At 33.2% G+C, this 22,068-nt stretch overlaps 8 protein-coding genes across 8 annotated transcripts; 2 read left to right on the forward strand and 6 right to left on the reverse strand.

Moving 5' to 3' along the window:
• Positions 1 to 2,526: 2,526 nt before the first annotated feature.
• On the reverse strand, positions 2,527 to 3,446 carry RO3G_07602 (mitochondrial 37S ribosomal protein mS45; the record flags this gene model as incomplete). Its single annotated transcript, XM_067662192.1, has 3 exons — positions 2,527 to 2,841; positions 2,990 to 3,091; positions 3,150 to 3,446. The coding sequence occupies 3 exons, from the start codon at positions 3,444 to 3,446 to the stop codon at positions 2,527 to 2,529; spliced, it is 714 nt and encodes a 237-aa protein (XP_067518293.1).
• Positions 3,447 to 3,935: 489 nt separating this feature from the next.
• On the forward strand, positions 3,936 to 5,369 carry RO3G_07603 (uncharacterized protein; the record flags this gene model as incomplete). Its single annotated transcript, XM_067662193.1, has 6 exons — positions 3,936 to 3,971; positions 4,012 to 4,077; positions 4,165 to 4,823; positions 4,886 to 5,021; positions 5,079 to 5,261; positions 5,325 to 5,369. The coding sequence occupies 6 exons, from the start codon at positions 3,936 to 3,938 to the stop codon at positions 5,367 to 5,369; spliced, it is 1,125 nt and encodes a 374-aa protein (XP_067518294.1).
• Positions 5,370 to 5,900: 531 nt separating this feature from the next.
• On the reverse strand, positions 5,901 to 6,768 carry RO3G_07604 (uncharacterized protein; the record flags this gene model as incomplete). Its single annotated transcript, XM_067662194.1, has 4 exons — positions 5,901 to 6,308; positions 6,354 to 6,455; positions 6,503 to 6,581; positions 6,635 to 6,768. The coding sequence occupies 4 exons, from the start codon at positions 6,766 to 6,768 to the stop codon at positions 5,901 to 5,903; spliced, it is 723 nt and encodes a 240-aa protein (XP_067518295.1).
• Positions 6,769 to 9,282: 2,514 nt separating this feature from the next.
• On the reverse strand, positions 9,283 to 11,549 carry RO3G_07605 (fimbrin; the record flags this gene model as incomplete). The annotated part of the gene is made up of 6 exons (XM_067662195.1): positions 9,283 to 9,336; positions 9,392 to 10,340; positions 10,397 to 10,781; positions 10,836 to 11,058; positions 11,241 to 11,400; positions 11,467 to 11,549. The coding sequence occupies 6 exons, from the start codon at positions 11,547 to 11,549 to the stop codon at positions 9,283 to 9,285; spliced, it is 1,854 nt and encodes a 617-aa protein (XP_067518296.1).
• A 350-nt stretch (positions 11,550 to 11,899) lies between these two features.
• On the forward strand, positions 11,900 to 12,346 carry RO3G_07606 (uncharacterized protein; the record flags this gene model as incomplete). The annotated part of the gene is made up of 2 exons (XM_067662196.1): positions 11,900 to 12,160; positions 12,341 to 12,346. 2 exons carry the CDS (start codon positions 11,900 to 11,902, stop codon positions 12,344 to 12,346), a joined length of 267 nt encoding a protein of 88 aa, XP_067518297.1.
• A 457-nt stretch (positions 12,347 to 12,803) lies between these two features.
• RO3G_07607 (uncharacterized protein) lies at positions 12,804 to 14,651 on the reverse strand (the record flags this gene model as incomplete). Its single annotated transcript, XM_067662197.1, has 2 exons — positions 12,804 to 14,563; positions 14,627 to 14,651. 2 exons carry the CDS (start codon positions 14,649 to 14,651, stop codon positions 12,804 to 12,806), a joined length of 1,785 nt encoding a protein of 594 aa, XP_067518298.1.
• Positions 14,652 to 15,883: 1,232 nt separating this feature from the next.
• Positions 15,884 to 16,327, reverse strand: RO3G_07608 (uncharacterized protein; the record flags this gene model as incomplete). Its single annotated transcript, XM_067662198.1, has 1 exon — positions 15,884 to 16,327. The coding sequence occupies one exon, from the start codon at positions 16,325 to 16,327 to the stop codon at positions 15,884 to 15,886; it is 444 nt and encodes a 147-aa protein (XP_067518299.1).
• Positions 16,328 to 20,824: 4,497 nt separating this feature from the next.
• RO3G_07609 (uncharacterized protein) lies at positions 20,825 to 21,137 on the reverse strand (the record flags this gene model as incomplete). Its single annotated transcript, XM_067662199.1, has 2 exons — positions 20,825 to 21,049; positions 21,114 to 21,137. The coding sequence occupies 2 exons, from the start codon at positions 21,135 to 21,137 to the stop codon at positions 20,825 to 20,827; spliced, it is 249 nt and encodes an 82-aa protein (XP_067518300.1).
• Positions 21,138 to 22,068: the final 931 nt, after the last annotated feature.

A 22,068-nucleotide genomic window follows, 5' to 3' on the forward strand; every position in this document is an offset into this window, starting at 1 on the left:
ACTTCTTGATAAATAAATAATATTCATGCACTAAACAAAATTTTAGAAAGCTCTCAATTTTTCATCTCTACTCGTCTGAATACCTCACTATCTTGCCTCAAGCATGGTTGATATAACAATTTCAACAACCACTGTGTATATTCATTTTTTGTACATAGCTTTGATGTCTTTAAAAATATTACAGCTGTTTTTGCTTCAACGAGCTAGTTTCTGTAGTGTCAATAAAGCGTATTTTTAAGAGGGTTGGTTGCGTTTACTTTCATATCTTGTTTTGAAGAGTTTATTGAAGAAAGCGAACTTTGATCTTTATGTGCTTTAGTTTCTAATCCATTCGATTGTAAATTTAATTCGGGATTTTTATGTGACATGTCAAAATAAGTTATACAGGAAAAAAAGGCAAGCAGAAAAAAATAAAGGGTTTGCAGTAGTTCGAGCTTCGACCAATAAAAATCTGTATTTTGACCAAGTCACAAAAATAGTGGTTGTATTTTTCAGCAAATTTAAGAAAGGCTCAGAGATAAAATGAAATATTTAGAAATCTGATAAAATGCTTTTACTGTAACTGACAATCAGAGCTAAATCGATCATCGCTTAGAAAAGTTGAGAAAGTTGAAGATTAATTATTTTTTTTTGCGTGATTCACATTCCACAAGCAATGAACACTAATTTCAAGATGAGCGAATTAAGTCTTCAGCATGAAGAGGAAAAAAAGAAATTGAGATCTACATCAGTATGATGCCTATGATGAAGTTAATGAGGATCAACATCGAATAAGATACATCCAGCTCTAAGAATGAAGAAGGGAATGAAGAAACTCGAGATGAAAAGAAATATATACAATCTAGTGTAGAAGAGTTTGCAAAAAAGCTCGCCAGTAACAGTATCAATTCGAAGAAGAAGGCTACTAGATACAGAAAATTCACTAAAGCACAAACAATAGAACTTATTGAGTTGATAGCTGAGATAGTCTCGGTAAAAGAAGCAGCTTTAAATATTGGCATCGTTTCAAGAACGGCATATTGTTTTAGAAATTAATGAATGGAAATGTTCTTTTTTTTGCAGAAAAGAAAAAGAAGGGACGTGTTAGCAGAACTCTTTTTGACTTGAAAGAAGAGCATACAACATTCTTAATCAAGATCATTTATGAGTTTGCGACCAAGTATATTAATAACTTGCATTTAAAGCATGTATCCAATATGCAATTCATATTTCACATTGTATTTTTTTTTTCCTATAGTTATCTAGCTGATAGATGATAACTGCTAATAAGAGGATAGTAACCATGATGAGGCTCAACAAGTTTTTAAATTGTGCTATAAATATTTATTGGCTATTTATACAGCCCAATTTAGCTGCGAATTCTACGAAGGTCGATTTTTATGTCTAGACCACATTATGAAGCCCTATTACTCCTTAAAGTTTACTGTTATCTCTAGATTATGCTTCAGAAAAGAGAGAGCGAGAGAGAGATAGTTTACATTACTACTCTTTATTTTTGTAACAAATACTATCATGAAAGCGAAAATCAGCCAAGTACATACTAAAAGGATAGTAATAACGTATATTTACCTTCATATTGCAGAAAATTTGATAGAGTCAGACATAACCTCTAGCTTGTCTTTCACGTTGGGTTTTATCAATAACGAATCTTCATAAATAGGATCATTGAGCTCAAACCGAAGGTTCTATAAATAAAGTGTTCCCTTTAAAATTTTTATGTTGGTGAGTAAAAATTAAGGTCAGGCGAAAAAGATATGCATCATACCAGCAGAATGCACAAAAAATACTTTAGTGCAGCGAAATGTTTCTATACTACCAAAAAGGGCTTTTGAACCCTCGATAAGTAATTTTATCTTAAAATCTTGGTATTCACGGTTAACTGACATAGTAATTCGTGAAGAAGCAACGAAAAAGTAAATGTCTTTAAATACCCTCCATCTTTGAGTAATCATAAAGAAACTAAGTGTCCGTAAATGACCGATCTGGGTGAGATAGCATTATCATTTATATATTCCTTTAAGTTTTATGTCATGTCGTTCAACATCTCAGGACTTTTCTTGTATTTTTCAAAAAAAAAAAAAAAAAAGAAAAAGAAAAAAGAAAACTTGCTGAAAATACAATATCAAGTCTTAATACAACTTTATCCTAGACTTTAATAAATATGAGAATGCTGTTCATCAGAAAGAAGCTGTCATATTCTTTGTATCATGCACATAAAGAGCATACAGAATCAAAGATGAAAAAGATATTACATGAATATCAATGCATCCTCTGAGGTTATGGAGATCAGCGTTTTAAGAAGTCCTTGCGCACTTACAACTTTTTTGTTTTACTACTATTACAAGCATGTCGATTTAAAGACCAAAGAAAAATTATATTGAGGCATCCAGGAATAATTCAGTGACAAGTACAAGTTAATGAGAGCCCTTTATCATAAAACGGCAAATAATTTCAGAGCTAGCTTTTTCTTTTTTTTTATATTTATTAACATTTGATCTACACAAAAAAAAATCCTAAAATAACGACCTAGGAACTGGTGTCTACAATTACAAACTTCTTGGTATGCTTTGCAGTTTGCTCGGCTGTGTTAGGCTTGGGTAAAGTAAATTCTGCTTGCTCACGTTCAATAGCACGCTTTTCAAGGTCCTTGTAAGGCATGATGTTAAGTACTTTAGCTGCATCCTTTGGTCCAAAAGTAGCATCTTCTTTTAATGTCTTAAACTTTGGTTTGCCAACGTTAGGGAAAACGTCGGCTAAGGGTTCCTTTAATAACTCGATTGTTTTATCTACACCCATAAGTTGTTCCATGCCCTTTGCGAATTTCTTTTGTAAAGCAACGCCCTATTATTTATCTTTCATCAGTATTTTAATAAATGAATTAAAGCATATTCCATACATTCATTTCCATTTCTTTCTCGGTCGACTTCAACTTCAAAATAGCTTCTACACGTTTTAAAGAAATGCCGAATTTTGTTGCAAGCTTTCTTACAGTCCAATTTTCAGAGTCGGAAACAAAAGCTTCGTATATCTCTTGTTTGGTGGCATCAGAAAGAGGTGGTCTAGGTTGAAACAATGGATTGTTAGGGAAAGGCTATCGAAGTTGCATAAGTATCAGAAGCAAAATTAAAAAAAGTAAATGAAAAACCTACAGTTGCTGCAAGATAATTTGTTGTACCCTTTGAAGGACGACTAAATTTATGACCGGTTTCTTTCATCCACTCATGGAATCTGCGGCGTCTTCTAGAAAGCTTAATGGGTTCAACCTCTTCAGCAGGTTCAGCAACATCAGCTTCAGGGGTCTTTGGTGTCTCTTCCTCGTTAAAGCGTTGAGCTGAAAAGGAGAAAAATCTCTGGTTGTGTAAAAAGTTAAATCCAGCTGCTGTTGAGTAAACACTGTGTCCTTTAAGAAGTGGTTTAGCTGTAATGCACAATCGAGTAGCTTGCATGTTGATTTTAAAGAAACAAATGTGCCCTTGTCAATGAGCCTGCGATATAAAATATCTGATAAGCCGCAAAATTTATGTTACTTGCTTTCTTAGTGGCTGCTTTCCAAGTAGAGCCATTTTAGCAATTCCGGTCCGGAAGATTTCAAATAACTTCATACTTGATCACGCCAGCTTCCTTTTCAGGGCCAAAATTTTTGTACAAAAACCCAATGAAAAAAAATTAGAAAATAAGACACGTTTATGCGTAGGTGAAGTACAAAGTAAAGCTGAAATAACAAAATACCTATGATAGCTATTAGCTTTATGTCTTGTTCTTATCGGAATACACAAGGTGAATCCAAAATTTCTACAACCATTGATTGTTGGTACCTCGAAAGGCACATAGAGCATCTCAGTTTGGCTATACCGCAAAAGTATAAGTGATTCCTTTTCTCTTTTTTTATTTTTTTTCTTTCTTTTTTTCTTCATAAAATAAATATTGTGTTCGCTATGTACAATCCTTCTGTATGCTTGAAATCAACTTATGTATATTCTACCAATTAATTTTGCATTCAATGTTGTATAGATAATAGTTGACAACGGATCAAAGTTTTCTAAAGTTGGCTTTAGTCAAGATAAATTGCCAAAGTTTGTAAGTTTTATGAAGCATAAATAGCCAGCTATAAACAAAAATGAAATTATTGAAACGGTGATGAAATAAATTATACTTCAATATTAGGTTTTCGAAACCGTTCTTGGCCGTAAGCCTACAAAAGGGATCATTCTAAATAAATCGAACGAGTACTATGTTGGTGAAGAGGCACAGAATATCCGTAGGTATCTTGATCTTCGGTACCCTATTGAACATGGCATTATTGTAAATTGGGATGATATGGAGAAAATATGGGAGTATACGTTTTATGATAAGCTCTCTGTAAATCCTGAAGAGCATACAGTTACTATAACAGAAGCGCCCCAGCAGAGAAAAGATTATCAAGAAAGGATTTTGCAGCTTTTATTTGAGACATATAAAGTACCAAACTTATACATTAACAATCAAGCATCCCTGTCATTATATGCCTCTGGACGTAAGACTGGCCTTATTATCGATTCCGGTCATACAAGTACCTATGTAGTCCCAGTTCAGAACGGTCATGTTATTCGTGATGCTATATATCGAATGGATTTAGCAGGCCGAGATATGACAGATTATATAAAACATCTCATTTATAAACGTTACAATAGTTCAAGTTCCTATATAGATACAGAGATAATTCGTATTATCAAAGAAAAACTTTGCTATGTTGCTCTTGATTTTGAAAAAGAACATTTATCTCAGAGCAATGAAAAGTACTTTATGCTACCTGACGGAAAAAGTATCGCTATAGGCACTGAAAGGTACTATAAACAGAGCAAAAGTGCTAAATGTAATTCTGACCTTAAACGATGCCACTTTGAAGCTTTATGGCTCCTGAATCTTTATTTCAGCCCAGTATACTTGGTTATGATATAAATGGCTTAGATAATAATATATGGCTCTCACTTAAAAAATGTAGTTCAGATATTCAAAAGGACCTTTGCGCGAATATTGTTTTGGTATATTTCTCAGTAAAAAAATATATGTTTTACTATTTTATTTATTTCTTTTGCTAGAGCGGAGGATCAACTATGATTCATGGTATAGAGGAGCGACTAAGGAAAGAACTCTCTATACTTCTGCCTTCACCTTTAAAAATCAATATGATAACTCCGTCCAACAGACAGTACTCAGCTTGGATTGGTGGGTCCATCTTAGCATCGTTATCTACATTTCATAATATGTGTGTATCAAAAGAGGTAAGTGAAATAGAGGATAGGAATTATTAGAAATAGATTCATATGGCTTTATTTCTTTTATAGGAGTACGATGAATTTGGAGAGAACATTATTAAAAAGTTTACTTGAACAAAAGAATTTGGCCAGTTTGGCTGAGTTTTTAATGTTTTTCAATTGTTAACAAGGGGGAATATGTTCAGTTGTCGCTCTTTCTTCACATTTATAATGAGTCCCGAAAAAAAGAATCCTCCTTGCGACTATGTTCCATTGAAAGAATGTCTTGCAAAAAACAATAATGACCGTTCAAAATGTCTTAAAGAATGGGAAGAGTTTCAGCGTGCTTGTAGAGAGAGAAAGTAAAAAACAAAAGCAGCAGAAAAAAAAGAAATTTGTGCTTATGATTCTTTTTGATTTCGCTCATTTAGACAACTAGTAAATGACAAAAGTGAATGTGAAGCCTGTAAGAGTTAAATACATTTTCAAATTCGAGGAAAATTGAAGAAAACAGTAATAAATTCTAATTGCTACGATTGATATGTAAAAACACTTTATGCCACTAACTGTATATTCAGTTTATTGTTTACGTTTGTTTGTGTTTTTATTTTATTTAAAACAAAGGGATCATATAAAGATATACTCTTCTTTATGTATGCAAATATGTTATAGTTGAAGAGAAAAATAGTTTGGCATGGCTTTCCAAACAGTTTCTGGATTAATCCAATACACAAAACTACTTTTGATTCTCTTTTTTTCTTCAGGTTCATCATTGAAAAAGCGTTCCAATCCTTTTTCTTGTCGCATAAAGAGCATGTCTGTATATCTCAATCTTGTTGCTGGACAAAAATCGTTTTTACCATCACCAATGTATGCAACCTTTTCCAATGGACCATACTTTTTTAATAGCATATCCAGTTCTTTTCCTTTACAAATGTTTACGGAGCAAGGATTAGTACAATTGTGCTGTGGATCAGATGCTAAAATATAACGTTGGACACGCAGTCTGCCTTTTTCATCAATGTAAGCAGGATTAGTGATTACTTGAGTTACACAATCTCGGACATCGTATGCCTAAGTTGGATTAATAGAGATGTTGGAAAAATAAAAATAACTTACTGTCAAAATGGTTTCAATATAAAATGTGTTGGCATCCGACAATAAGATAACTGGAATCTCTTTCGATTTCAAATCCATTAATACATTACGCATCTCTTGAGACTAATATCTTCTTTAGCAAACTATAGCTTGGTATCCTTTTATCTTACAAATGGAATTGTCTTCAAGTTTTGAGCGATATCATTTATAGCAACACCATTATCTTGAAGCTTACAAAGAGCATAATCCCTAAATATAAAAACATAAAATTTATATTCAACCGTATTCTATTATGTTTTTACATCAAATCAGTCCACTGCATCGAATTTTCATTTCGTTTCACTTCGAGCCATAATTCAGGTGATAGGTTATAAATAGTCCAATAATCACTGTCTTGTTCGATAAGAGACCTCAATATATCTTTTAGTATTGACATCACTTGTACTCTTTTTATTATTTTTACCAGTCAAAGTCAAACACAGCGATACCTAAATTCATAATAAGCTTTTGTTTTGAAACTAGCAAAAGAAAAAAAAAGGGAATAGTTCTCTTTCTTTTTATAAACAGTATGTTTGAATGTCAGACGTTATTTCCCTTCTCGCCCAATCAATATGATTTTATTGTGCTTGCATAAAAAAGTATCTTTACAACAAGAGCGTGAATCACCTGAAAATAAAAATATTTGGCTGATAAATTCCGACAGAAACGTGAAGTCAAATAAGTTTCGGATTTGTCAACCTTCTAATGGTGAAAAAGCGAGGGAGTGCAATATTTTAGAATTTTTTTTGTTTATTTTTATTTATAAAATATGATAAGAGCCGCACGTCTGAGAACGGCTTGAACCAAAAGAAACAGTGTGTAAACGATTAAACAAGCCAGTCAAGATCGAGTCTGCCCCTTTTAAGGGCAGCAAACTAGGACATAGTACTAGTGACCAGTTGTTTATCGATAAAAGGAAAGCCTTCAACAATAAATCTCTAATAGGCAATCCAGATAACAGAGAACACATAGCAGCTGAGGGTTCAGAAGACAGTGTTGTTAACAAAAGGAAACCACTGAAAAGACCAGAAGAATGAGCATTTCTATTTCACAAAGTGACAACTTGAAATTGATTTATCTTTTTTCTTCAGTTGTCGTTTTTTATGCTTCAATGATTTATGAAGATAATAAAGGCAGCATGGCTTGAATTATTGTAGCTTAACAATGCACACTGGAGTAATATGCTCAGGAAGATATATCCAACACCCCAAGAGACATTTTTTTCTTCAACAATTTAATTCTCAAACTTAACTTTCTACATAACTTGGAGAAACCTCCTTTTTTGCTTTTACATTTGTATAATTCATATGTTAATATAATTTTGATCAAACATGCTCTCAGAATTGCCATGTTATTACTGTAATTATAAATAATAGGATTTATGATGTATCTTTGAATTCAAGAAATGAAAGACAAAGAAAGTATTGATTTAATTACGAGCCTTGAAGAAGAAAGAACTCTCGCCTTTGCATGTTGTACGCTTCCGGTTGTGTTTTGTAGATCTTTCACTGTACAAGTTGTCTCTTTTTATTGTCTGTCTTTTTGGGGCATACTTTATGCTTGAGAGGAATGCTTGAACTTCTTGACTTCATGTTTATATATTTTGCTTATTGACTGTATGTATTAACGTTTTTCATCTTTCATAGCGTTTAATAACGCTTAAAACTTTTTTTGGTGATTTATGCGCATAGTTTGAAGCTCGTCAACTATTGCAATAAGGTATTGTAGCTATTTGTAATTTTTTTTTTTTCGCAATTATTATAAACAGATATATCAATCTGTATACTTCAACATTGTTTTTACAAATGCTCAATTTGAAACGAATTATCCGACTGTCGCCTTCTTCCTCCTTATGCTCTCTCAATTGTGTAGTTTAGCAACAATAAAAGCTAAAATAAAGGAAGAATTCCTGAACTACTTTTATTCTTTAACATTGCAAACCTAATAAGGTATATAAAGAAAACAGCTTTGGGACCAAATACGATCCCTTTTTTTCATTCTTTTTAGTGTAAATAAGATTATAAAATTGAGATTGTATAAAAAATGAAGTATAATCAAAAGTAAATCATGTCAAAGTGGAATACAATCAAAATAAAAGGATAAGAGGGATATTTATGTGTTTGTGTTTTTCTAATTTTGAATTTTTTTTTATTTATCTTCCTCAAAAGTTACACCAACTACTTCACAGTATTTTTGCTGTTGCTAACTTCCTCTTCAACATAATCTCTTTGGTTATTTTTCGTCGCAAAAACTGAATGTTCATTCAAATTATTAATTATCTTATCGTTTGTTCATTTCATGAACCAACTAGGAACTTAATACCTTGCCAATATCAGCGGAATTAGCTTGATGAAATAATGTTCGAAAAGCTTAGTAAAACGATTGCTACTTGATAAGCTTTGTTGGTTTGACACTAAAATTTGCTTCTATCTACACTGAAATGACAATCCTCATTACTACAAAAGCTTGAAAAAACTGACAGCATTTACTCTTTGGCAAAAAGCATATTGATCTCACAAAAACTTCTACTGGTTTAAAACTTTGGATTTCTATTTTTTAAGAATTACGAGCTTTTCTCAAGCCAAACCTCCATTTCCAGTAATAAATTTTTGACCTTTGCCTCGCTAAGGTAATTTTTTGGGCCTTCAGCTATGGCTCAGGGTCTCTGAGCTTTGAAAAAGCTCGTGCTGCTGCAGGTTTTTTTTTTCAATAAAATGATTAAATTGTAGGGCATCCACCCACACTTTTTTTGGACCTTCGCTATACTACAGTAAAAAGTTGATCGGCCTGCGCTTTGATGAAATGCGCAAAATGAGGTTTTAATACTCACTGAATGGATTTTCAAGTGCATATAAGCCTTATAGCAAGAAATACACATTTTTTTAATTAGAGATTATTTTAAATTGTAGCATTAATGATGTATTCCTTTATCAACTTGCATTAAACTACCAATAAATGTCAAGTTCTACGTGTGAAGAAAAAGTTAGCCTATTTTCCCAATTTAATGTGCTTATTTTTACCATCTTGGGACGAACTTCAACGATATCTTCTGGTACAAGGAAAATAGTTGCTCCCACCTTACGAGCAATAGAGATAGCAAGTTTTGCATTATTGAAAGCGTCTTCTTCAGTTCTTCCACTGGTCACCATACTGTAATCCACATAACCTGGTTTCATACCATTGAGTACATCCAAAAAGAAAACACCTGTGCTAAGGGAAGGATCTTTGAAGGATGTCATCTTGCTCTGTTTGCCCCCACGTTGAACTGTTTCGTTAGCCCAGCGAACAAGATCTTGATCAGAGACAGATCTTCCATTCTTGTTGAGGGACTGAAGCGTGTGAACAACATTTTCACGCATCAATTGCCATACGAGGCCCAATGTCAAAGTCTTTTGTCCATCAACAATATCAGAGCCTTGAATGCCAACAAGAGAGAAACGGAGCTCTTGTCCGAGGTGGACAGCATAGTTACAGTTTTCGATTTGCTTGAATCGAGAGAGAGGTTGCTTACGACTAGCAGCTCGCCAGTTGACAACACCAGGAACAACCTTTTCAAATGCTTGTAATAAAACGACACCGTCTTGTAAATCTTCAAACAAGTTATAGACACCGGGTTCGACGTTTAAGCTGTTGAGCCAAAGAGTAAACATGCGAGATTCACGTTCGAACTCAGCATCAAATTCTTCAATCTCAGGAGCTTCTTCTTCTGATAAGGGATCCAAGCCAGGATGTGTATTGAATAAATGGGCAACAAAAGCCAGGTTAAGTTTTGGGTTACCAGCCACCAAAGCCGTAGGGGTTAAATATTTACGGCATTCAATCCTTTCGGCATTATCCAAAATCATTTCTGCTCTCTTTAACAAATCGCGTTCTTGAAGTGGAGCACGAGAGCATGACTCTGGCTTGAGCTGATTTAATAAAATCGTGTAATTTTCACCGTCAGCAACATCCTTGGAAAAGTTGGAGACTCTAACATATAAAGTGTTAGCATGTAAGTCTTTTATCTACAAGTATGCTCGCTTTACCTTCGTTCCCAACCAGCAGCCTTCAAATGATAGTTGAACCATCTAAGCAAGATTTGATCTGGAGGCAATTTCAAAAAATCATCAAGTGTTTCATCTTGTTCCAAAAGTCGATATAATTCAGGATGCTGTTTAATATCAATCTTACTCAGCAAGCCACGTTTAATGATTTGCCAAATCAAACCAAGAATCAAGTGTTCACGACCTTCAATAATATCAGTTGAGCCAATATTAACTACTGAGCAGCCAATAGCTTTTGCTGAGTTAATCACAATATTGTTATTTTCAACCATTTGGAAGCTGTTCAGTTTGGATTTTACGTTTAGTACACGCTCATCAATTGTATCAGGAACAGCGTCATTGATAAGTTTACAAAGGATAAGGCCATCTACACGCATTGGACAGTTAGTTCACATAAACTTTTACTAAATTATTTTCCCACCTTTGCATTCATCAAAGATTTGCATTGTATTTGTTGGAATAGGTACTCTGCTTCCAACATGAATATCTCCGGTCAAAACACCGTTAATGTGTCTTGTGAATTCAGTACGTTCATCTTCATTGATGGTGTGTGTAACATTAGCATTAGTTCCGTGGACCTTAATTTTGTTTTGATGAACATCAAATGCACCCTTATTGCGTCCTTCTTTTAATTTTGCTGCAAGCTATAACAATGAGGTTGCCAAGAAAAAAAAAATAAAGAGTAAGTGTCAAAGGTATAAAAAAGAAAAGAAAATCTTGGCATAATCCCCCCCCCCTCTTTTTTTTCTTATATTTGTTTTCTCGGCAATAAAATTGCTCCTTTAAACGCGTCTTTTAAGTGTATTCATGCTCTATAGTACATTACCTCGATAAATTCCTCTACGTCGATTTTACCGACCGTATTAGTACTGACATCCTTTAATGTAGCTCTAATCTCATCATAGTTATCACTGTAGCCAGTGTCTTTACAAGCTTTTCGAATTTCATTATGGTCGAGATAACCATCTTGGTCCAAGTCAATTTCACTGTTGTTTCATATTTAATTTTATTACAACGAAACATGTCTATTTTTTTCTTTTTTTTTTTCTTACTTGAACTGGTCTATCAAGTTATTTATATCGTTTACTTGTAACTGTGGATATTTACGTTGAAGAGTAAAAGCGTTTACAACCATTTTTTCACGTCGATAAAGTAGTGGTAAAGTAAAAAAAGAAAAAAAGGAAAAATAGGTTTCAAGGATGGGGAATTGGTGTTTAATAGAAGAGGGGCGGCAAGCTAAATTCAAATAATGACGCACAAAAGATAGTTACACCAACTCATTTCATTTCTGTCTTTCTTTTTTCTTTAATGAGCCAGAATCCTTTTGAAGATGCATCCAGTAATCCCTGGTCAGATGGTAGGCCAAATTATGGGAACGCATATGACAATACTCCTCCCGCACTTCCACCAAGAATCAAGGAAACACCGACTTTAGTTCCTAGCTCACCTTATAGAACACAGCCTTCGCCTTATGAAACACAGCATATGCCTTCACATTCTGCCTATCAGCAGCCTTCTTGGCAACAGCAAGAATCAAACAAGGTGCTTCAGGAACCTGCATACAATAATACCAACGTCTATCAATATCCTAATACGCCTTATGGAAGTAGCTCTCCTACAGTAACAGCCAGCGCTTATTCCCCTCAACCAACACATACCGAAAATAATACCACGTTTAATAATGATTATAATACTAAACCAGAATCCGTGGCTACCCCCGCCAAAACAACGCCCTCAAAATTGAGGGTACTATTTAGAATTATACTATTTATATTTTCTGTTGGGCACTTAGGCTTTGCAGCAGGAGCCTCACCTGTAAGCTTTTAATTGAAATTAAAACAGCTAAAAACTTATCCTGTTTTGATTAGTACTCTGGTAAACCTATTCCATTTGATAGTAGTACATGCTTTTACTTTCTTTTTGCAGTGGTAAAGAATACATGGGTATTTATTACTTAAAACAAAGCATTTCTTTATAGGCTGTTATGTCAATTATTTACTCTGGATTTCACGTTTTTCTTTATCTGTTTAGAAGATTTGGAAATGTTGGTAAAATGAAACGATTCATCTTAATTTTATGTGATTTATTTATGGCAGCCTTATGGGGTATTGGCATTATTGTCGAAATAATGCAATATCGTTGCTCTCCAGGTGGACACAATCATTGGTGTGACTTTTACAATACTTCCATCTTTTTTGGTTTTGTTTCCTTTATTTTGTATGTTGTCCTAGTTGGTTGGGATATTGTTGGTGGCTGTAAAGCAAGAAAGAAATAATATAGAAAAAGTTATAGACAAGCCTCTAGATTCTACAAAACAATTATATTTTATAAAAGACAAATGATTAAATTAATAAAATATTGCATATACACAAAAAGGAATAAAATTGATTTAGCTTTTGATAGAATCATAAAAATTAAGTACATTTCTACTAATTTTCCAAAAAAACTCCTTCAATCCTATAACAACGTCATGCCCTGTAGGACCATTGACAGCTTGAAGAAAAGGCATGCCTCTAAGCACAATATAAGCATAATCTACAGCTCTATCAAAGTCTCCAGGATTATCAGGAATCAAAGCAGCAAATGGTTGGGCTTCATTATTATAGCTTGCTAAAGCTTGAGCGATCATTGGCTTAATGTCTATTTCAGGTGCAATTCTACCATTCTCCATCGATATATTATGCACCCTAAGCATATCTCGTACCAAGGTGCCTAACCGAGGCACGGTCTGATCCCAGGCAACATCCTCTTCAAGCATATCCACCAGGTCATCAATACGACCGTTAGTGGCTTCAGGATTGACTAGACGTTTTGTAACTTCAAGAATCATTTCCTCAAATTGTTCTCTAAACTCTCGAATTTGAAGTACCTTGACCATCAAAGGTTGCTTGTACATACCAGGAAACGTTCTGTAGTCACCTGTAATCATAGGATCCAAACTAGAGACACTAAATCCTAATGTCGAATCCAAGTCTGCTGAAATGTAAATGTAGTTGTTAGCATCAGGGTTTTTAAAGAGATAGAAGTTATGAGCATTGTTCAAGTAGCCATCAAAGTAAGCATTAAGTACCTCAAGTACCATAGCACGAAGATAAGTATCCATGTTGATCTTTGAATTCCAAAGATCAACTATGTTCTTGCCTTCTACAGGGGCTTCTGCAATAAACCTGGTAAGTTTCTGAAGTGGGGCAAAATTGCCTTTTTTGCCCGCCTTCAATTCATACTGTCCATCGCCATAGGCAGTTAAGTTCTTCATGTATCCCAAATCAGAATCATGATGGGTTGAAGAGCGACCGTTGGCCTGATAGACATTACCGCCATCATAGTCCTCGTCACCATCCCCAAATTCAAGGGCTGTCCAAGGATCTTGGAAGGTTTCAATCAAGCCAAAGAGACCGATCTCTTTGTCATTCAGGAAAACACGACAATAAGAGAATTCAGTAGAAGGAAGACCAAGAGATTTGATCATGTCATAGGCAAGTTGTTCACGCATGTAAGATGGATCATTAGCTAAAGACCTTAGCTTGATGCGCATAAACCCATATATCTTTTTATGATTTTTCAGTTTAATGTTATAAGAAACTTTGGGCATCCACCGAGATTCATGGCCAGCAATAGAAACTTTTACATTACGATAGAAAAGACTGTCAGTCAAGGAAACATAGGACATGCTAGCAGTAATGTCAATATTTTCAAAGTAGTTATTATGCATGTTATCCAGATCTTGCTGATTAGTGATCAAGTGAATAGTAGGAATTTCGCCTTCTTTATGTAGTTTGGTAGGGATTCGTCTGATGATCGGTAATGGTTCATAGACTTGAGGAAATGGCGTGATCTGTTTCTTGTTCCATGTTCGATTAAAATATTCATTGACAGTGTCAGTTATTTCTGGTGGCCGATAAAATTCCTCAGCTGTGGCATGGTGATTTTCTATATTGATTTTAACATATCTGTAGCTTTGTCGAGCTATGGGTGCTTTGCCGCTGTATAGTATGGTGCTTGGTCGATCAAGTTGAAGGATGTGGACGGCGTTATCAACTTCAACTCCCATGAGCTGAGAGTCATTCAACAGGGCAATGACACTGTAAGTGATTTCTTCAACAAGGTGTTTTCCTTCTACAATTACAAAAGCAGTAACAAGAACGGAGGCTGAGGGTACGCAAGTTAATATATGAGAGTATTTTACTTTGTATAAAAGTGAAACATACTTACAAATAGAAAGCCAATTGATCAACATTATTTTTCTGTAAAACACAAAGAATAAATTTTACACTTATTTATACATTTTTTAGGGGTTGCGTGTTTCAATGTAATCAAAATTTCAAAACCATCCAAATTTACTCGGTTAAACTAAATTAGAAAAAAAAAAAGGGGGGGGGAGATTCCTGTCAATACATCAACATTCTGCCTCCAATCGTGTAGACTTTTTTTTTACTAAATTAATTCATATTCCTCATCAAAATGAATTAATTATAAAGTACGAAACAGCATGATACATGTCCATTTATCAATTTTATCTGCCACATTTTTTCGCTTCAATTTGGTGGGTGATACTAAAGAAAAATGAAATAAAAACTAGCAAAAAGTATATAACCTTTGTAGCTATACAGTTACAGCGGCCAATTAGCAAAAGAGAGTGGTACATATTAACAAAAAATAATAAACAAATTAAGAGAAGAAACTGTTACAATAAGTTGAATCAATAGAAATGGTCTTTATAGATTGCTCTCTAACAGCACAGAAAATTAATTTCTGCATAAAATAGACTAGCCTACTGTAAAATGCTTCTTGATTGGGCTGTTTCCTCAAAGCTTAATTCAATTATTAACAAATAGTGAAAAGTTAGCTACAGAATAGCGATGGATTCTGAATGCGCGGTAAGCAACACAAAACAATGAAAGGATAAAAGCTATTCAAGAAAAATCAAGTTGGTGGTTCGTAAAGGTCCAACGGTTTATAGAATACCTTAGAAGAACTTCTGGAATGGAGGGTGCTTAATCAAGCATAAAATGTCAATGAGATTACCTGATACCAAAAATAGCGCGATCGATGGCGCTACAGTTTTAAATTACAGACGATCGTTGAAATGGTCTAGTGTAAAATAGAAAAGAAGGGGGAGGGGATACTATATCACTGAAAAACAGTAAGGTGAGCACTTTTTTGGGAAAGAAGAGAAGATCTACAAAAGGCATATAATAATAATCTACATATAGTTTGAGAAAGAGTCTATAAGGCAATAGCGAAAAAAAGAAAAAGCATCATTACTTTCCCTAAGCTACTATTTCTTACTAACCTTTTGCAGCTATAAAAAAAGACCCTTAATAAATAATTAATAATAACAATAATAGTCAAAGAAGACCAAAAAGAATTATAAACACAAAAAAAAGCCACTACATAGTAAATGGCTATCTTTTATTGTTTGAATAAGAGAGAGGAGGATGAGAAAAATAAAGTGCAGCCACCACTCAGTTAGTTTTCCTTGTATTCAATTACAAAGAGGTCGGAAGGAGATGGGTTGGTTCTGTTGTTGTTCACACACAGCTTGCATCCATCAAAGGTATTGTCGGCATGTGGACCAAAGCTATATCCAGGACCACTTTGCTTGATGTAGATGATCTTCTTACTAGCGTCATAGGTCCATTGATACTTTTCATTGTGTTCATTTTCCTTTTGAACTAAGGTCTTGTGGTTGGAAGTGTTGGGATCCCTATCGATGTAGCCAATGACCTTGCCGGTCTGAACATTGACTACTTGCTCCTTTTCATCATAGTACCAGACCTGCTTACTTTCCCAGTCATTGTCAACCTTCTTCTTCAATACAATGTAGGCATCGACGTCTATACTGTTGTTTTCAACATCAGCAACTAAACCACTTTGGTTGTGCTTCAAGTAAAAATGCTTGTTCTTTTCCATGTTTGATATCTAATTAATGGTGATAAGAATAATAAAAAAGAGATCGGTAAGTAAAAGAGCTTTATTTTCCCTTTTCTTTTTCTTGTTCAGTTTATTATACCAGAAACGTACAGATGAGATTCGAGAGTAAAGAAACATATTCACAGAAGATAATTGTGGGTTTATATAGTTTTTCTTTTCTCCTTTTCTTTTTTCACTTTTTCCTTTTCCTTTCCATATCCCTCGTTCTCTTTCCTTTTTTTCATGAACGAGCCGAACAGTATGATGATTGTCGTATTATTTGTGTCATACAAATATTTTAAGAGTTTATAAACAATTCACATAAGTAAGCCATACTTTACTTAAATAAATATTATTAATAGCAAAAAGAGTACCCTGATCAAACTTAAAGGCTTGATCTGACAAGAAAAGAAAAAAGATTTATTATGCGATCTAGACGCTTATCCTTTACAGCCAAAATATTCAAGTAACAAATTTATGACAAACATTTATATACAAGTTTTCCCAATATTTCCTCATCGTATACATGAGTATATGAACATATATATATATATATAGAATATATAACATTCCCTAAAGAGAGATAATACCTAACAGTAATAACAACAATGAAAAATAATAATAATACACAAAGCACATAGCTTTCCCTTATAAGATATATCAATGATATACTTGACGTTGTTTTTATAATCTTATCTACACATGGCTTTATTGCTTAGTTGATAAGATAATGCCCAAAAAAAAAAAAAAAAAAAAAAAAAAAAAAAAAAAAAAAAAAAAAAAATTAAAAGGCAGTAAAGATCAAAGAGGAAGTACATAAGAATAGCATTTGTTTACATTTTGTGTAATATAAAGCTGCATAATATTTTACTTTTGAATGTTTAGTAATACAATACTATTTCCTCACATGACATTATCTTGCCATACGTCAAGGATGTGAGGCAGGTACTCTAGCAATTTTGTGTTCTTAAAGAGATGAAAAATTGTTTAACTATCAATAAACGTAAACAAAAATCATGCATGATTAAGCTTTAAAATTTGAATGACCTGAATTGTAAGCTCCATAAATAAACTTTAATTGTAATCTATGACTAGCTACAATTCAAAGAGTATTTAATAACGCATTAATTTGCAGTAGATGACGGTTGCATAAAGCTTATGAGTAATGTGGGAAACGATCATAAAAAACATGTATACATAAATAAAAGCACAACAGCTACCTACACAAGCGGTAAGACTAAAGACTAATAAAGCTTTAGTTAGTATGAGCGCGATCATAAGCAAATACTGTGCGATGTTCTTTGGTATTATTCGAGATCATTACATGGAATACTCTTAAATAAGGCCATTGATTTTGTACCTTAATCAAATTTCATTTGTAAACCAAAACTCTTTTCCATAATTATGAAGCAGTGTTATTCATCGTTTTACACCTCAACAAGTTATTTGCATTTCTTGATTTTTTGTACTATTTCTTACATAATTCCGTATTCCGTTGCTAGATCATACATTATTGTGTCGAATATATTTTTGTACCGCCTATTATTCTAAAAATTAGATCAAGTTTTTCATCTTGCAAAGCTGTGATTGCAGCACATGCAATGCTATTCTTTCTTGGAACTATTAAGCTCATTTTTGATATAGAAGCAAACTAGTTGAAAAATGCTTAATTTATATAAGTTTTTTGTGTTTATTGACATGAACATTTTAAGCATACTTGTAACATTTACTAATGTTGGAAGTACATCCAATTGTATGTCATTTTAGTAATATAAAAATATTTATGCTTATATACGGAGCTTAAGCATAGGTCTGTTTAGCTTATACTATTTTTTCCTTCACTTATTTTTATTTACTCGCTATTTATAGCCTAAATACCTTTATTAACAAATAATAATAATAGTGCATTAAAATATAAAATACATTAACAGACTATTCGTTGATTGACTAACGATTTGGAACCTATCTAACTAAGATGATGGTGGACTATAGGGACGAGGAGGACGGGGAGGAGGAGATCTTGGCTTATAAGCAGGTAGACCCATAGTTTCAATTTTAATGCTATTTAGCACAAGAAAATCTAAACGCAAACCAGAAACAATTATATGCAATGCTTTCTGTTATCATTGGATATCAACAACTGACAACAACATTTTCATCATATGTAGTCGACCATGGTAACCATTGTCTTGGCTGTAAATGTTATAGACTGAGATAAAGACATGATTATTGCGAAAATAAACTTGATTTATTGTTTAAAAAATAATCACTTGAATATTAATCGCTTACGCGTTAAAAACAACAATGAAATTATTTAATATAAGAAAACCATTCAAATCATTCAATATACTCAAGATTCTTTGTTGATGAAACATTTCTTGCTAACTATGGAAAGTGACAAAATGAATGAGAAATTTTATTAGTTGTGTCGTAAAAAACCTCAAACAGTTTAAAAATATGGTCAATCCATTGAAACAAATCATGTATACTGATAGGGTATATGATGTGTCAGTCTCAGTCATCAAGACATAAACAAAATAAGAATAAAAGTGCTTACCTCCGAAAAGTAAAGCAATCATCGATTGCAGCCTAGTTCTGCTTCCTTTTCAGAAGAGAACGGCAAGAATTTTGTTTACAGTGTGGAATTGACTGCTGTTTAGAAAGGCTTAATGAAGCCGGGAGTATGACCATGTCCATAAATGAAAGACCAGATAGTGACGGAAGAAGACCAGATAGCGAAAGAAGAGGACCAGAGAGCGAGACAATATGTGTTTTTTCTTTTTCTTTTTATGCATATTGTTTTTAAACTGAAAGGGAAAAAGACGATGAATAAACAAAGCAACACTTCCATTCACTCTTTTTAAATGTCTTCTTTTCTTGGAACACGATGCGTACCCCTGTTTTATCATTTTTTATCTTATCAGGTCAGTTATGATGCAAAAATTGATTGTTCTTTAACATTCACTTGAAGCAACTTATGCAAAAAGAGGATAAGGTATAAATGTAACTCTCTCATTAAAGTTCAAAACTACGTCTGCCTCTTCTATATGCTTAGCAAAGAAGCAAAGAGATGGCTTCTTTTGTAGCTTTCTAGAAGGAACCTGAAACAAGATTTACCTTCTCAAGGTTTTGAACTTTTATAACACTTTTTTTTTTTTTTTTTTTTTTTTTAAGTTGAACAACAAAAAAGCTTTATGTAGGGAACCTCAAATCCCTTTCTATTCTTAAAAAGGGTCTTCGAATTCTCCTTTCTCAGCCCTTTCTCAGTTTCAACGTTAATATCGTTGATGCTGTTGGCACAAGTTGAATTTTTAGATTTTACTTGTATAGATAAATCATGCTTTATTTTCCCAAAGAAAAGCAGAGCAAAGTAAAATGATACAAACTAGTAAACTTCGGCTATCTCACAATTGGTGTGATAGATCGAAAGGCTATTGTAAAAGAGGTTAGCAAGATATTTCTAATCAGCTCTCCCTTAGTCTCTTGTAACGATATATCACTATTTGTATTCATTAAAAATCCGTGACTACATAGGAGAAGGAGCGTGTTAAACACCTTAAAGCCATAATTGCAGATGTAAAAGAAAGTCTGGAAAACGCACATTTATATATTTTTATTTCTTCTCAATAAACTAGTTTAAGTACTCTGAACTCAACGACTATTAGTCAGAATGAGTGGCCTTTGTTGATGGCTTCGTTGACTTTGTCTTATCTCTTTAAGTCATGTCAACCCTTTAGACGTTTGAATCTGTCTTTGGATAATTACTCTCCACTGTCAAAGTTCGATTTTGATATGTCAATATTAGCACCAGTTACGATGAGACCTGACAGGTGAATGCTTTAGTTTTTTAACAAGTATTCTCATTTTTTGAAGTGATAGGACTCATCAGTACTTGAAAAAAAAAATTCGAAAAGGAAATTGCTTTATAAAATTTTGTCGGAGGTAAAAAAAAATCATGAGTCTCATTGAGTCCTACGGGCCAAATACTGCGTCATTTTTGAGGCTAAGAATAGGATATAACATGATTCAGTCTGGTATGTATCTTGTTATAGTTTTGTAAAATCTCAGTCCCATAACCTTGATATGTAAAAATATAAAAAGACTATTAGTAAATTTAAACCAATTGGGGCTGATGTGCTAAGTTTCTTTAGCCACTTTTCATTTATACACAGAGATATACATTTCTAATACAGGTCGTTGTATAAACATCTAATCTTTGTAAGTGGTTCTGTACGAAACTTTAAAGGCAAAGAGTAACCTCAAATTATATTAATCATAGCTTTTATGGTTATGGTTCATATAATGCACTTTTTTTTGGGATAGTTTTGTGTATTTCCAAGCTACAAGGTTGCATTTTATGATACCGACTTCAAAATAAATTAATGTATAAAGCATATTTAGATACTTACATGTTTATGAATAAATATTCAAAAGCATTATAAAATGAAAATCAAACGTTGGCTAATCTTTCGAGATTCTTGTGCTATTTTTTTATATCTATTTTGTGCTTGGATTCATTTGAGGAACATACTTGTAGACAATCGACTTGTAAGGCACACGTATCATGATTTTAATATAGAAAATAGAAATAGCATTATAGCAATTTATAAAATTTTCAAGTTGCTGCCATCCATCAGTAATCTTAGCTAATGTCACCCTGACAGTGCGTTTTACAGATAGAAATAAAAGGTTTATCAAATAAATTAATCCATTTCGGGCATTCTATAAAAGAAAAAAAAATATGTGCTCGTCTTTATCTTTCATTACTTGTTGATTTAGCACTCACTATATTAATAATTTCATAGTACATTTAAAGTGCGGTGAAGACAAAAAAAAACTTTTTGAGACGGGTGTTTGTATAATCCTAGGTGGATGTACATGTATATATACATCGAATTGCTCCTTTAATGTTATGGTTACTTAAGTTGATAATAGTAACTATTTTCTGTCTTTCTCTATCCCTGATAACTTAATAGCATCATCTATGCCGTAAGTAGCAAAGCATAAGCCTAATCAAATATCACAAAAAAACTGAGCAAAGTTCAAACTTTTATGTTGCAATATTTCAGAAATATACAACTATTAAATTTATAACTAAACTTCGATGTATATAAAGGATATATGCTAAGATGTCTCCAATACTTTTTGTGATATTAATAATATCAATTATTGATAATGTTATGGTTATATATCAAAGAGTAATTTTGATATTAATGTTGACTTTAGTTAAACCAATGTTGCTCAACAGTTAAGTCTAAAATCAATTGAGTGTAACAAAAAAGTCAAACTAACAAGGTTAGTCTTGAATTCTCGGATATTTTTGATACAAAAATAAACAAATGCATCCTCAAACAATTTTATGTAGAAAGAGAACTAAAAACTAATGGAGCATATAAACTACGACATTATGCAGCTTTATATTACACAAAATGTAAACAAATGCTATTCTTATGTACTTCCTCTTTGATCCTTACTGCCTTTAAATTTTTTTTTTTTTTTTTTTTTTTTTTTTTTTTTTTTTTTTTTTTTTTTTTTTTTTTTTTTTTTTCGGGGGTTTTCTTTTCCACAAAAAAAAAAAACCCTGGGGGAAAAAAAATTTAAAAAACCCCCCCAGGTTTTTTTTTTTTATTTTTTAAAGGGAAAACCACGGGCCTTGGGGAAAAAAAAAAATTTCCCCGGGGGGGAAAAACGGGAGGAAAAAACCCCCCTTTGGGGAGGGTGAAAATCCCCAAAAAAAAAAA

The sequence above is a fragment of the Rhizopus delemar genome, genomic scaffold, assembly GCF_000149305.1.
Source record: "Rhizopus delemar RA 99-880 supercont3.5 genomic scaffold, whole genome shotgun sequence".
Classification (NCBI taxonomy): Eukaryota; Fungi; Mucoromycota; class Mucoromycetes; order Mucorales; family Rhizopodaceae; genus Rhizopus; species Rhizopus delemar.